The sequence below is a fragment of the Eublepharis macularius genome, chromosome 11, assembly GCF_028583425.1.
Source record: "Eublepharis macularius isolate TG4126 chromosome 11, MPM_Emac_v1.0, whole genome shotgun sequence".
NCBI classification, from domain to species: domain Eukaryota; kingdom Metazoa; phylum Chordata; class Lepidosauria; order Squamata; family Eublepharidae; genus Eublepharis; species Eublepharis macularius.
This window is the reverse complement of record NC_072800.1, coordinates 56,561,853-56,575,339: the sequence shown is the minus strand read 5'-3', so window position 1 is coordinate 56,575,339 and position 13,487 is coordinate 56,561,853. Positions and strand designations below refer to the sequence as shown.

The following is a 13,487-nucleotide window of genomic DNA, read 5'->3' as shown; positions in this document are numbered from 1 at the left end:
TGAACCTTTTCAATAGGATATTTTTAAAAAACTAGAGACTTTCACAGGATTGGTAATGTTGCTACCTCCATTCGTTAATAAAAGTCAAATAAGTATCAGTTCCTCCTGCTATTTCAGTTCCATCCACATCGTGGTAATCATTCTCTAAATTGCCATCGAAAGTTCCACAAAGTCCCAAAGTATGTTTATAATCTGAGCTGGGGGCTCTCAGTGTCAGACTCATTCCCCATTCACTCACATCAGCTCGAATGAAAGCTCCAGAAGAAAATGAGATCTAAAAACAAATTGCATCACAAAATAAACAAAATTACTAGAGACAGGGAGTGGATATAGTCTTTGTTTCTGGACTGTTTTGCATATGGGAAGAATTAGTATTGTGTCATTCAGTTCCACGGCCACCCATATCTGCTTTATTTAGGTCCTTGAAAGATTCCCTTAGAAAATGCATCTACCCTGATCAATTATTCTATTTGTTGCGGATTGCTTAGGGGTATTAGGGATACTGGGGTAACTGATCTTTAAAATGATCTGTATAGTGGTATTTTACCCTTGAGTGGTATCTTCTTAAAAAATAAACCTGAACATGCCTAAGGAAATCAGGAAGGCAGTCTGCAAAATACGTAAAACAGAATTGTTCAGGATGGCATTTTTAAAAGGCAATAGGACTATATTACAATGGAATGGTTTAGGAGATATTTCAGAAGAAGTCCAATGGGTGTCTGGACTTCACTACTGTATATGGTATGTGTCGACTGTTGCTGTATACATTATCTTGTTCTCAGTGGACTGTAATATCATTTACTGCTTGTTCAACATGTCATGTTTAATTCTTATGCTTTGTTCAGATTTCTGCAATCACAATCCTATTAGATTGCTTATTATATGTTTCATCATATTGATTACATTGACTTACATTTTGTTATACACCTTGAGTTTAAGTGAGAAAGATGAATTAAAATGTTGTACAGGTGATTATGCACAACAGTAACTAGTGGTGATTTTGGTATCTGCAAGCCACCTTAGGGACAGGATGCAGATGCCACAAATAAATAAATAATGTTGTTTCTTTTAAGTGGAGGGTTGAAATATGCCTATAAAGCTGTTATGCTTCCCTGATTGTGCAAGATCACCTCTTTAAAGAAATCAGCAGAAGTCAGCAAAGTTTACAATGAGAACAGGCAAATAAGTACAAAATCAGTCCTAATAATGAAAGAGCAACGGTGGGACAATGATTAGAAAAAGCAACATTAAGATAATTTGTTCAACAAATGGAAGATCTGTGGTGCCTCTCAGATGAGGAGCAACTTTCAGATGAAACAAAAATGGAAATAGAATGCTCAGTAGGAAATCAGTAAGGATAATAATATCTTAACATTCTTGTCTGCTTCTTGTCTTGTCCTTATCCACTTGGAAACATCTTTCAAATTCTAGAATGGTTTTTAAAAAGGGAAGACTTTCTGCCTTGTTGAAGAAAGTAAGAAAGAGTTAAGACATAGAATGCCTGTAGACTGCTAAAGCAACAACAAAACCCCTCCCGAACAAAGAAGGTCCAGAGCTGATACAAAATCAATAACGTACCGTGACTTTCCTTCCTTGGTATGATTCAGTGATCCTGACATAGCTGTCTGCAGAATCTCTGCTCTTTATGGATAACTGAGGCTGTGAGTCATGAAGCTGGCCACTGCACATGTCAAACGCTATTGTATCAGCCCCTTCTCTGGCAACAAAACCACAGTTGCATGATGCTGGGTAATAAAGGCTTCCACAGTCCCACTGACGCACGTGGACTTCAAAATCACGAGAGTTACTTCTGTATAGCACGAACGTTCCTGTTTTAAAATTGTCATATGCTCTAGAGACAAAAATAAGAGAGTATATGACTTTTTTAAAAAAAAAATTAGAATCATCATGCAAGTAGATGAACTCTTGTCTTAGGAAATCTGTGTATCTGAAACCCAGCTCTGAAGGACACATAAACAGTACAGCTGGATCAGACTACAAATCCATCTACTCCAGCATCCTGTTTTCCAGAGGTCAACCAGAAGCCTACAGGAATTGCAGGAGTAAGGCATAAAGGTAACAGCTCTCCCATGCCGTTGGCCACTGCAACTGACATTCTGAAGTACAACTGGAAGTTCCACCACAGAGGATCCATTTACCAATCATAACTAATGGTATAACAACAACATTCAATTTATATACCGCCTTTCAATATGACTTAACACCCACTCAGAGCGGTTTACAAAGTATGCTATTATTATCCTCACAACAAAACACCCTGTGAGGTGGGTGGGGCTGAGAGGGCTCCTAGAAGCTGAGACTGACCCAAGGTCACCCAGCTGGCTTCAAGTGGAGGAGTGGGGAATCAAACCTGGTTCTCCAGATTAGAGTCCTGCACTCTTAACCACTACACCAAACTGAATTTGTGTTGCCTTCTTTTCAAGCCATATAAGCTGGTAGTCATTAACACACTCTGTGGCTGTGAACTCCATAAACTGCATTGGATCCAACCAGATTTTGCACTAATGAAATAAGGAGGACAGGTCTCCTTGGGCCACCAAAAAGACATGTTCAAGATGAGACCGGCATGAGCAAAAGTCATAGCTAACTAGGGATGCAGGAAAAAGGGGAACTGGGTGACGCTGAGTGAAAAAGCAAGCTAGATCTAACTCACTGAGAATTATTTTGTATTAAACTTTTCTCACAGGGAAAATTCTTCATCTTTTGTTTTCCTGAAGAGAACTGAGAAGAATGACGTTCTGTCCCTCAATACTTTTCAAGGAGGATTTCTAGATGGGCTGACGTTTTCCTTAATTCTCAGTCTCACTAAGCAGTTGGTTAAAAGGCCGCAAAATATACCACATCCATTCCAGAAAGATTTTTTTCAGGGGGAAGGCTCTGTGACAGTGTGGGAAGGGCAAGGCAAAAGGCTCCTATAGATACCATTAAGCCATGTTGCACTTAGCTGTATCTCACAGAGCTGCTGCTAAGTGACTTATCACTATCTCTTTGCCTAGTCAATACTCACACAGTATGGATTTTAATAAGCATATGCTATCTCTGGCTATGCTCTGAGCTCATGGAGCGTCCTGTGTAACCATTACTCTTTATCAAGGGACACATCCTACGGAACTGTTCAAAAGATGTAATTTTCAGTGGCTATGTCTCATTGTTACATAGTGAAACAGAACAGTTTCCTCTTAGAAATATAACAACCAGCATCATTAAACTGAAGGAGCACTAAAGGGAAAGTGTTTTCCTCCCATTTTGCAATTCAGTTAGAGAAACAGATGAAAATAAAGGAAAAATGGTTCTTAACAGTGACAGATATGGTTATACAACCCTCTTTATAAAAACAAACAAATTATAGAGAATCTGTTGCTTACCTGCCATCAAATGTAATGATATGTGGGTCAGTAAAAGAGTAGCAATAAGCAGAAGGCAAATCCTTCACAGTAACCTTCAAAAAAGAATGCAGATTGTATTTAATAACTGTAGTAAGTTATTTTATTAAATGTGCTGATAAGGAATCTTTCAAATACTCACATACTGATCCTGACATAAGCAAGTGATGTATACAATTGATATATTTTAACTACTAAAAGCAGTTTAACTAACCTTACACATTAGCATATAATTAGAAGTTTCTAATAAAAAAATCAGAAGACTGTATCACCAAAATTGGATATGATATTGACACATATGACCACAAATGCAAAATAGTTTCATGTGGGGGTACTCATGTTGGTCTGCAATAGAAGAGCAAGATCCCCGTCCTGTAGAACCTTAGAGACCAACTAGACTTCCAGAGTATACTACTGGACCCAAATCTTGCTCTTCTAAATGGACAAGAATCAAAATGTTTTAGTGGAAAACACATTGAAGATTGAAAAATTCAAAGTCAAAAGGAAGTCATAATTTCTGAGCACATCTAGACAGTAATAGCTGTAAATATATGTTACTTATATGCAGGGTTTTTTTTCAGCGGGAACACGGTGGAATGGAGTTCCGGCACCTCTTGAAAATGGTCACATGGCCAGTGGCCCCGCCCCCTGATCTCCAGACAGAGGGGAGCTTAGATTGCCACCAGCCATGTGACCATTTTCGCCAAGGGTGATTTAAACTTTAAAAAACTCCCCCCTTGTTCCAGCTGACCCAAAGCGACGTCATTGTGCGGTCCTGAGTTCCACCACTGAGTTCCACCACCTATTTTCCCAGAAAAAAAACCCTGCTTATATGTAAGACAGCTGGAAGGACTGAGGAAACTCACACTGAGAGCTGGCTTGCCTTTCTCTGAGAACTTAGCTTGGGTAGAATCTGCTTCCCCCCCCTTAAATCTCAGTATTTGGGCTCTGTAATGCACTGAGCTCTGCCTTGAGATCTCTTGGTTAAAGTTTATGATAATAATCTGATGAAGTCAATTCCCCAGAGAGATAAACATAACTCTCTCACCGAGTTACTGCGAGGGCCAGTGACATAATAGTATTAACACCCTGTGTAAATTAAAATCCCATGTAATTGGTAAAAACAAGTAATAGTTAAAACTATACAAAGAATATTGACTGACAGAACCATCCTGAACAGAGTTACACCCTTATAAGTGCACTGGAGTCAATGGGCTTAGACCTGTGTAACTCTGCTTAGGATGGCACTGTAAACCTTGGCTTTTTTAAAAAATGAAAGCTAAATAGAGTAAGTTTTTACCTGAATGCTTTCTGGTATGTAATTATTCCACAGGAAATTGTCACTAATGATAGGGTCAGCCACAATTCTGGTTACTCTGTCTCCATCTTGAAGGAAATCAGACACAGCAGCAAAAAGAACACTAGCCTGGCTGCAGGTTTTATTGTGGCAGGGATGCTGAAAGAGGTCCACATGGCAGGAAGAAAGTACCAAGTTTAAGCCCCACTGATCTTTACCTGTTTCAAGGTAAGAGAAGCCATTAGTGAGGGTATTTTTATCCTAGAGAAGACTTTATCATCCATCAGTACAGAACTTGGCAAAGACAGTTTCAAGAAAAAGTGAGAGAGGGAAGAAAAGAATCATAAGTCTGGAATGGACTAGAAAAACAGTTGGTCTTACCCACTACAGCACCTTCCATACAGTGCCTTCTCCTTTCCCACCCCTCTTTCAGATTAGCTCACATTATTCATTATTGTGTACATGAAAGCAATAAGCAAGAGCAAGAACATGTTATCACACCACAGTGTCTGAAGGTAAAGAAGAGCAAAACAAAGCCAAGAACTCCATTCAGAGAGGCAATCACATGCTAACAAGAAACACCAAGAAGCTTCCAAGATTGCTAACCAGTTTGACTTGGAGAACTTCAAACATGCCCATTTATAAAAACAAAACACAACCATTAAGGCTCTCCGGGTAAAAATGTCATGGCTGTCTTGATTGAGGCCATCACAGGGTGAAGCTACAAGTGACGAATGACACTTGAACGGCAAGTGTATTTCTCCCTGTTCACTTGCACTCCACTCAATCCACTTGCTGTTCAAGTGTCATTCGTCACTTGTAGCTTGGCCCTCAGTTAGACTCTTGGTTCTGTCATAATCCCTGTCACCTCACAGCCATTTTGATGGCCATATCTAAGACTCTTGACTGGAATAATTAAATATCCTCTATAAATGTAATCAACTCTTTGAAGCCAACAAGTTCTGTATATTTTACTACCACCATAATGGTTTAGATACCCCAACCTGGATAGCCAGGCAAGCCCAATCTTGTTAGATCTCAGAAGTTAAGCAGGTTAGTAATTGGATGAGAGACCTCCAAAGAAGACCAGGGTTGCAGAGGCAGGCAATGTCAAGCCACCTCCATTAGTCTCTTGCCTTGAAAACCCCAGCAGAAGTTGCCATAAGTCAGCTATAACTTGATGGCACTTTCCACCATCAATGGTTTAGATAAACAGAATAGCTATCAGGTTTGGAGTTGCTGGTGATAATGTGCTGATGTTACATGAACTGTAAAAAGACAAATAATATTGACGGAATTTATTTATATACAATATTCTTATACTGCACTCTCACATGCTTCCTGAGGTGATATACAATTTTATATAGCTAAACAATGAAATAAAATGGACTGATCGCCTCATTTTGCTCAGCTAAGAGCTGGGCCTTCCTCTAACGTGAACAACTTTTATTTAGAGGAAAGACTTCTGCTGGAGAAAGGTTCTGCTCTTAGCTGAGTGGAGTAGCAGGATGGATCCAATCCAGTAAGCATCAAGCAGCAGCATAAGATTGAAACCAATAAAATCAGACAAACTATGTAATTACCAGTGGTAAAAGGATATAAGCAGTCTGTAAGTAGTACAAAGTGAGGGTAAACAAACAAAAACTTATTAACAAAAAGAAACTTCTTAACAAACAAAAAACGGGTTCGGCCAGGTGCTAAAACATCATCAGATTTGTTGCCAGCCTGGTAAACGGTTACAGCAAAGGCATTCTGTAAGCAAGTGCCAAAACAGAGAAAGCCTCAACAGACATCCAGCCCCTCTTCAAGCGTGGGGATCCGCGGCAACACTTGGACACAGATATCCATTACCAGGCAGGCATATGGGAACTCAAGTTTGAAAGGTCAGATTCATTTTTTTTCCTGAGCTAAAAACTTCTGTTTCCTTCTACCAATACTGGATTAGTTCTTGGAGCAAAAGGACCTCAACAACATCTCTGCTGTGTCAAGTTATCCTAGGATACATTGGGTGTACAACTCACCACCTTTATAAAAATGGTCAGTTAAATTATGGATGAATCTTTAAAACTCAAGGCACAAGCCAACATTGTTTTTGAAAAACAGATTCTAAACAGCTATTACCTTCCTCTATCGTGGTTAATTTTAATGAGATTTTGCAGTCATTTTCAAGCTGGCTTGCTTCAGGACAAGGAATGGGAATTTTGCTCTCTGCTGTCAGCCTGTATTGTTTTTCATCTTCTGATATAGTAAATGCCTCAGGATGCAGCTGGCATATAAAAAGAGCAAGCTAAGAATGCAAGACATTTACGTGGAATTATCTCACTGTGGGACCTGCATAATATTTTCAGAATAATGTTAAAGGACTTGAAAGAGCACACTGTTTTAACAATTGTACAAAAAACAACCGATAAGGTAATATTTAAAAAGATGCACTATACATAATGTAATTTTTTTAAAAAAATGCTACTGAAAACAACAACAACAACAACAACAAACAACAACAACAACAACACTGTGATGGAAAAAGAAGTCCTTTACCATTAACTGGAAAACAGATTCCCTCAAAATAAATAAATAAAATAACAAGACTCCAAGAATCCCCAAACAGAAGCTGGATTTTTTTGCATGTAAAAATCATTTACAGAAAATTATAGAAACATCAATGTTACCTAATTTGTTCTTCGTGTATTACTTTAATATGATATTATAGTTTTGATTGTCTACAGAGGTAAACTCTCTCACTGAGAAAAGCAATCTTTTTAATAATTGAGGAATACAGTTTTATTCATTTAAAATATATATACCACTTCTTTAGATTACTTACTTAAAGAAGCTCACAAAGTAAAACATGATAAAATCATTAAGTGACACAGAGATAACTAAAATTAAACTATTAAAAAGTCAGCCAAACACATTAAGCAGCCTAAAATAATCCTGGTAAAACAGTCCTTAGGCTAAAAGCAGGCTGTAAAAAATCATTTTAACCTTAGTTCAAAGCCTAGGTAAAAACAAACAGTAAAAAGAAACTAGAGAATGGGGTCGATGGTGGGTGATCCTCAATGGTAACAGCATTCCACAGGCACCACCACTGAAAAAGCCCTGTCTCTGGTTGCCACCTATCTCACCCCTGCAAGGCTTGTAATAACTTAATTGGTGGAGTGGACTCTAAAGGAGGAGATGGTCCTTCAAGCACCCAGTCCTCAACCCTTTAGAGCCTTAAAGGTAAGAGCCAGCACTCTGAATTGTGCCCAGAAACAGATAAGCAACTAATGCATATATTTCAGTACAGGGATAATATGATCCTTATATCCAACCCCGACCTACCTTAATCCCTGCAAAAAATTCCACGCTCTCAGTAGGTGGGCTCTGCATTTCTGGTTTTTCTAAGAAGAAGGCAGAACTGCTACAGTAAATCTATGAAAAGAATAAGACAATGCTGTGTTAAAAGCTGTATAGTTGTAACAGGCCCTGACCTGGATAGCCCAGGCAAGCCAGATCTCTCCAGATCTCGGAAGCTAAGCACGGTTGCCTTGAAAACCTCAGGAGGGCTCGCTGTAAGTCAGCTATGACTTGATGGCAGTATCCACCACCAGACGTAACAGAACACTTGTTTGTAGATCAACCCAGTCATATACATCACATCTACAAAGATAAAACCATCTTAACCTCAACAATAACACCAAATATGAGATTCTGGGAAACACAGAGGCAAACAACCACCTACGGCACTATGATAATTGTTCACCGAAAAGAATGGCATACACGTTTCCAACCAGTCATTTATCACTCGATGCAAACTCTTTGCCCAATAAAGATTAACGTTTTAGACTAGTAATTAGGAAATTGAAGACTATTATCAATTTGCATAAACATAAACAGTAGAACTATATTTAAACATACTCTGTCTCCAAGTCTGAGGTTTATACCATCCAGTTCTAAAATGGAGAATGTCTGCACTGTTGTCTCTTGTATCAGTTCTTCTTTGATGCCTTCAGGAGACAGTCTGGACCAAGCCACAACAAAGCCCACGGAGGTGTTTGCAGTAGGAACATCAAAGGTGCACCTTAAGAAAACACTGTCTTCAACTAACTCTGCCACAATTTCAGGGATGCTTGGAGGGGGTGGTGGCAAAAGTTGCAGCTGTGAAGGAGGAGATCTACCTAATAAGAGGGGGGAAGAACAAGAGTCTACTTACTGGACTTTAAAGAATATTTAAAAAAATGAATTTCAAAAACAAAACAAAAAAATGTAAAAGGAGAAACGTTTTGGAAAATTACACCAAGTAGCAGCAAGCCTAATTTATTAATTTTCTGCAAGCAAATATCAGCTTGCATTTCAGACGTATCAGCTAAACTGTCAGCCATGCAGGTTTGAAGAAACAGAGTATATAGCTGTACACAGAGTAGTGTGTGTATATCCTGCTGCGAGCAAATAGGTCTGAAATCAACATGTTATGCATAATATCCATTTAACATACACACAGGTTATCACAACATTTTATGAAACATTTGCAGTTGGGAATATTTGTAGGAAAGATTCATTTACCTTCTCTAGGTTCCTCAAGCATTCTCTGCAAAATGCTGATGAGGAGGTAGATTTCTAGCACTCCAAAAGATTCCTCATTTCTGTCCTCACCTACCAAATTTCCCATTGTTGCACCTGGGCAGCCCAACTCAGCAATGTCGTCTGTATACTATACAGAACCTCTCAAACATCTGTAGTGCCCCCTCCCTCTGAATTGTTCTGTTCATTTTAGCAGAGGGACTCCCCTATGCAAGCACCCTTTCGCGTGTGCAAGTTAAACATATTCATGGAGGATAGGTCCCTCAGTGGTTAATAGTTAAGATGACTAAAGGAACTTCCGCAATCAAAGACAGCAAATCTCTGAATACAAGTACCAGGAGGTTACATCAAAGGAAGGCCTTGGCCTCTATGCCCTGTTTGGGCTCTCTGCAGTAACTGGTCGGACACTGTGTGAAACAGGATGCTAGACAACAAGTCTGAGCCAGCAGGGCATCTCTTATATTCTTATTGGTGCCATAACATTTAAAAGAATGAGAAGCCCTGTGCACATAAGAAATGCATCTATGCAGCTGAGTACACACCAATAAAGTCAATGGGTGAAACCAAAATTGCAAAAAATAAAATAAAATAGTGAACAATCCAACTCTAGAGATTCAAGGAATAAAAATACACCATTATGCAAGCGGGAACATTCTACCTATCAAAATAGATTATCTTTGGGTATCTTGATTCCATGCCTTTGTCACTGGCTACCTACACTATGCATTTTCAGACAGACTAACATTGCAGTCCTATGCAGTGTTACTGCAATATAATCCCATTGAGATCAATTGCCTTAGACTGGACTCTCTCTGCACAGAATTGCACTATTAGTGATGTGGGAAACGCAACACCTTCTCCTCAGTCTTCCTTTCTAATGCATGGTTTTGGGAAATCTTTCCCACATTTAATGTTACTTCAAAATGATGAGTACAAAATCAAAATCATAAATACACATGAACTAATGTTCAGTGAACCAACAGAAGTATTATACAAGTTGGGGGGGAGGGGTTGCGACTAGAGATGGGCACGAACAGCAATACGAACAAAAAAACCCCACGAACAGCCCAATCGGCTGTTCGTGAACAAGCTGTTCGTGAGGCCCCATTCTAAACAAACAGGTGGTCATTGCAAGCCTCATTCATTGCTGTTCGTCAAGCCAGACAGTTTGGCACCTGCAATCAATTCCCTTGGAACTTAGGCAGGGATTGTCTGAACTCTGTCTGAACTCCTGCTGTTGCCCTGGAAACCCCAATCTAAGCCCAATTTAGCTTGATAGGCAGGTCTTCCTTTCAAGTGTGGAGCTCCAAATTTGTTACAACAAGGGAGCAAAGACCAGGGGGGAGGAGGGCTCCCAGCTCTGACTTTGCAGACAGTGGAGAGGGAGAGAGTTGCTTTTGGCATTTTGATAGAGTGCATTGGAGCTTGAATTTTCTTTGTGTGTGGTGGGATAGGAATCTACCCCTTCAAGTTCCAGGGCTCCTGCCAGGCTCTGGGCCAAGCTATTATTTATTATTGGTACGTTTCCTGCTGCCTGCTCAGGTAAGGTTTCTGGGAGTGGTGCGGTAGGGATCTACCCCTTCAAGTTCCAGGGCTGCTGCCAGGCTCTGGGGCCAAGCTATTATTTATTATTGGTATCTTTCCTGGTGCCTGCTCAGGTCAGGTTTCTGAGAATGGTGCAGTAGGGATCTTGACCAAACTTGGATAATGGCTGGAAGAGAGCCTGGTGGCCCCCACGAACAGCCAACCACGAACATGTTCGTGAACAGGGCCATGTTTGTGGTTGTTCGTGAGTCCCTGTTCGATGGCAACGAACAATGAACATCATGTTTGGGGTTTTTTTCTGTTCATGCCCATCTCTAGTTGCGACAATGATGTTTTCGATGTATTGTTGAAGGCTTTCACGGCCAGAGAACGATGGTTGTTGTGGGTTTTCCGGGCTGTATTGCCGTGGTCTTGGCATTGTAGTTCCTGACGTTTCGCCAGCAGCTGTGGCTGGCCTCTTCAGAGGTGTAGCACCAAAAGACAGAGATCTCTCAGTGTCACAGTGTGGAAAAGATGTAGGTCATTTGTATCTACTCAGGAGGGGTGGGGTTGAGCTGAGTCATCCGGTAAGAGTTTCCCAGGGTGTGAAATGCTAATGGCGGGAGGCTTCACTGTATCCTGAGGAGGTTCTTTTGCATATGGATTGGTACTTGATGTGCTAATCTTCTCTGCAGGGCTATTGTCAGGGATAGAATGTTTTGTTAGCCTGGTGTTTTTCAGAACTGGAAACCATGCTCTGTTCATTCTTAAGGTTTCTTCTTTCCTGTTGAAGTTTTGCTTATGCTTGTGAATTTCAATGGCTTCCCTGTGCAGTCTGACAAAGTAGTTGGAAGTGTTGTCCAGTATTTTGGTGTCCTGGAATAAGATACTGTGTCCTGTTTGTGTTAGGCTATGTTCAGCCACTGCTGATTTTTCAGGTTGTCCAAGTCTGCAGTGTCTTTCATGTTCTTTTATTCTTGTCTGGATGCTACGCTTTGTGGTCCAAATGTAAACTTGTCCACAGCTGCAGGGTATACGGTATACTCCTGCAGAGGTGAGGGGGTCTCTACTGTCTTTTGCTGATCGTAGCATCTGTTGTATTTTTTGGGTGGGTCTGAACACTGCTTGAAGGTTATGCTTTTTCATAAGCTTTCCCATCTGATCAGTAATTCCTTTGATATATGGCAAAAACACTTTTCCTGTAGGAGACTGTTTTTCCTTGGTTGTTTGATTCATCCTGGGTTTGATTGCTCTTCGGACTTCAGGCAAATGGCTACTCCAGAAATGAAATCCGAAGAGCAATCAAACCCAGGATGAATCAAACAACCAAGGAAAAACCAAGGAGCAGAGCAGGTGGCAATGCCGGCTGCCCTTCAGCAAGCTGGGATCAGGAGCGGAGTAGGTGGTAATGCCTGCCCCTGACTTAACCCAGCTGGTATTAGGAGCGAAGAAGGTGCCAATGCCCACCCTCACATTATCACAACTGGTATTAGGACAGAACCAGGTGGCAATGCCCTGCTTCTCCCCTTCACCCAGCCAAGACAAGAAATGGAGCAAGTGGCAACGCCCACCTCCTTCAACCTACTGGAATAAGGCACTGAGCAGGCAGCAATGACCACTCCATCGTCACCCTGTCGGTATCAGGTGCCAAGCAGGCAGCAATCTCTACCCCCCTTCAACCTGCTGGAATCAGGACCAGAGAAGGTGGCAATGCCTGCACCCCCTTCACCCAGTTGGGATCAGGAATGGAGCACGTAGCAAAGCCCATCGCCCACCTTCACCTGTCGAGATCAGGCAAGGAGCAAGAGGTAGTGCTCGCTCCTCCCTTCACCCAGCCGTAATCAGGTACAGCAGAGCAGAAGGCAATGCCCATTTTCCCTTCACCTGGCTGGGATCAGGATCAGAGCAGGTGGCAATGCCTGCCCCCCCCTTCACCCAGCCATAATCAGGTGCAGCAGAGCAGAAGGCAATGCCCATTTTCCCTTCACCTGGCTGGGATCAGGATCGGAGCAGGTGGCAATGGCTGCCCCCCTTTACCCGGTCTGTATCAGATGTGCAGCAGGTAGCAAAGCCCACTACCCCTTCATGTTGCTGAGATCAGTTGTAGAGCAGGTGGCAATGCCTATCCCCCTCCTTCACTGGTTGGGATCAGTGATGGAGGAGGAGTGAATGCCTGCCTGCCCACCCTCCCCTTTCTAGAGCCCGTTGTATTTTTTCCCCATAATGGGCTTTGTTTCTAGTAAATTAAATAACTTAAGACTTAATGTTATGCTACTGCTGTGCAAACTCTACTGGGTTAGCCATGTTAATACATGGTCACAAAACCAGCTGACACCTTAATTACAGGGTTGCCAATCTCCAGGTTTGGCCCAGAGATCTCCCAGAATTATAACTACTGTCCAAGCAGCACCAGTTCCCTTGGAAAAATGGCTGTTTTGGAGTGTGGTCTCTATGGTATTATACCCACGGAGGTCCCTCCCCTTCCCAAACCCCACCATTCTCAGGCTCCACATCTGAATCTCCTGGAATTTCCCAACTCAAGAGTTGGCAACCCTCCCTAAAGAAAGTGAAGTCAGTAGACATGGACACTGGCACCTCCTTCTAAAGAACCATACTTAACATGGTAAGCTGCACAATGCAACAGAAAGCTTTTTGGTATATCACTAGCTTAAATATTCATCCCACAACCATGATAACTA

At 41.3% G+C, this 13,487-nt stretch overlaps 1 protein-coding gene across 1 annotated transcript in view; it reads right to left on the bottom strand.

Moving 5' to 3' along the window:
• VWDE (von Willebrand factor D and EGF domains) overlaps positions 1-13,487 on the bottom strand; it is a 60,320-nt gene that overhangs the window by 38,181 nt on the left and 8,652 nt on the right. The window contains 8 exon segments of the mRNA XM_054990942.1: positions 66-274; positions 1,579-1,852; positions 3,387-3,460; positions 4,705-4,919; positions 6,823-6,967; positions 8,026-8,115; positions 8,602-8,900; positions 13,284-13,310. Coding sequence (XP_054846917.1) covers positions 66-274; positions 1,579-1,852; positions 3,387-3,460; positions 4,705-4,919; positions 6,823-6,967; positions 8,026-8,115; positions 8,602-8,900; positions 13,284-13,310 — 1,333 coding nt within the window.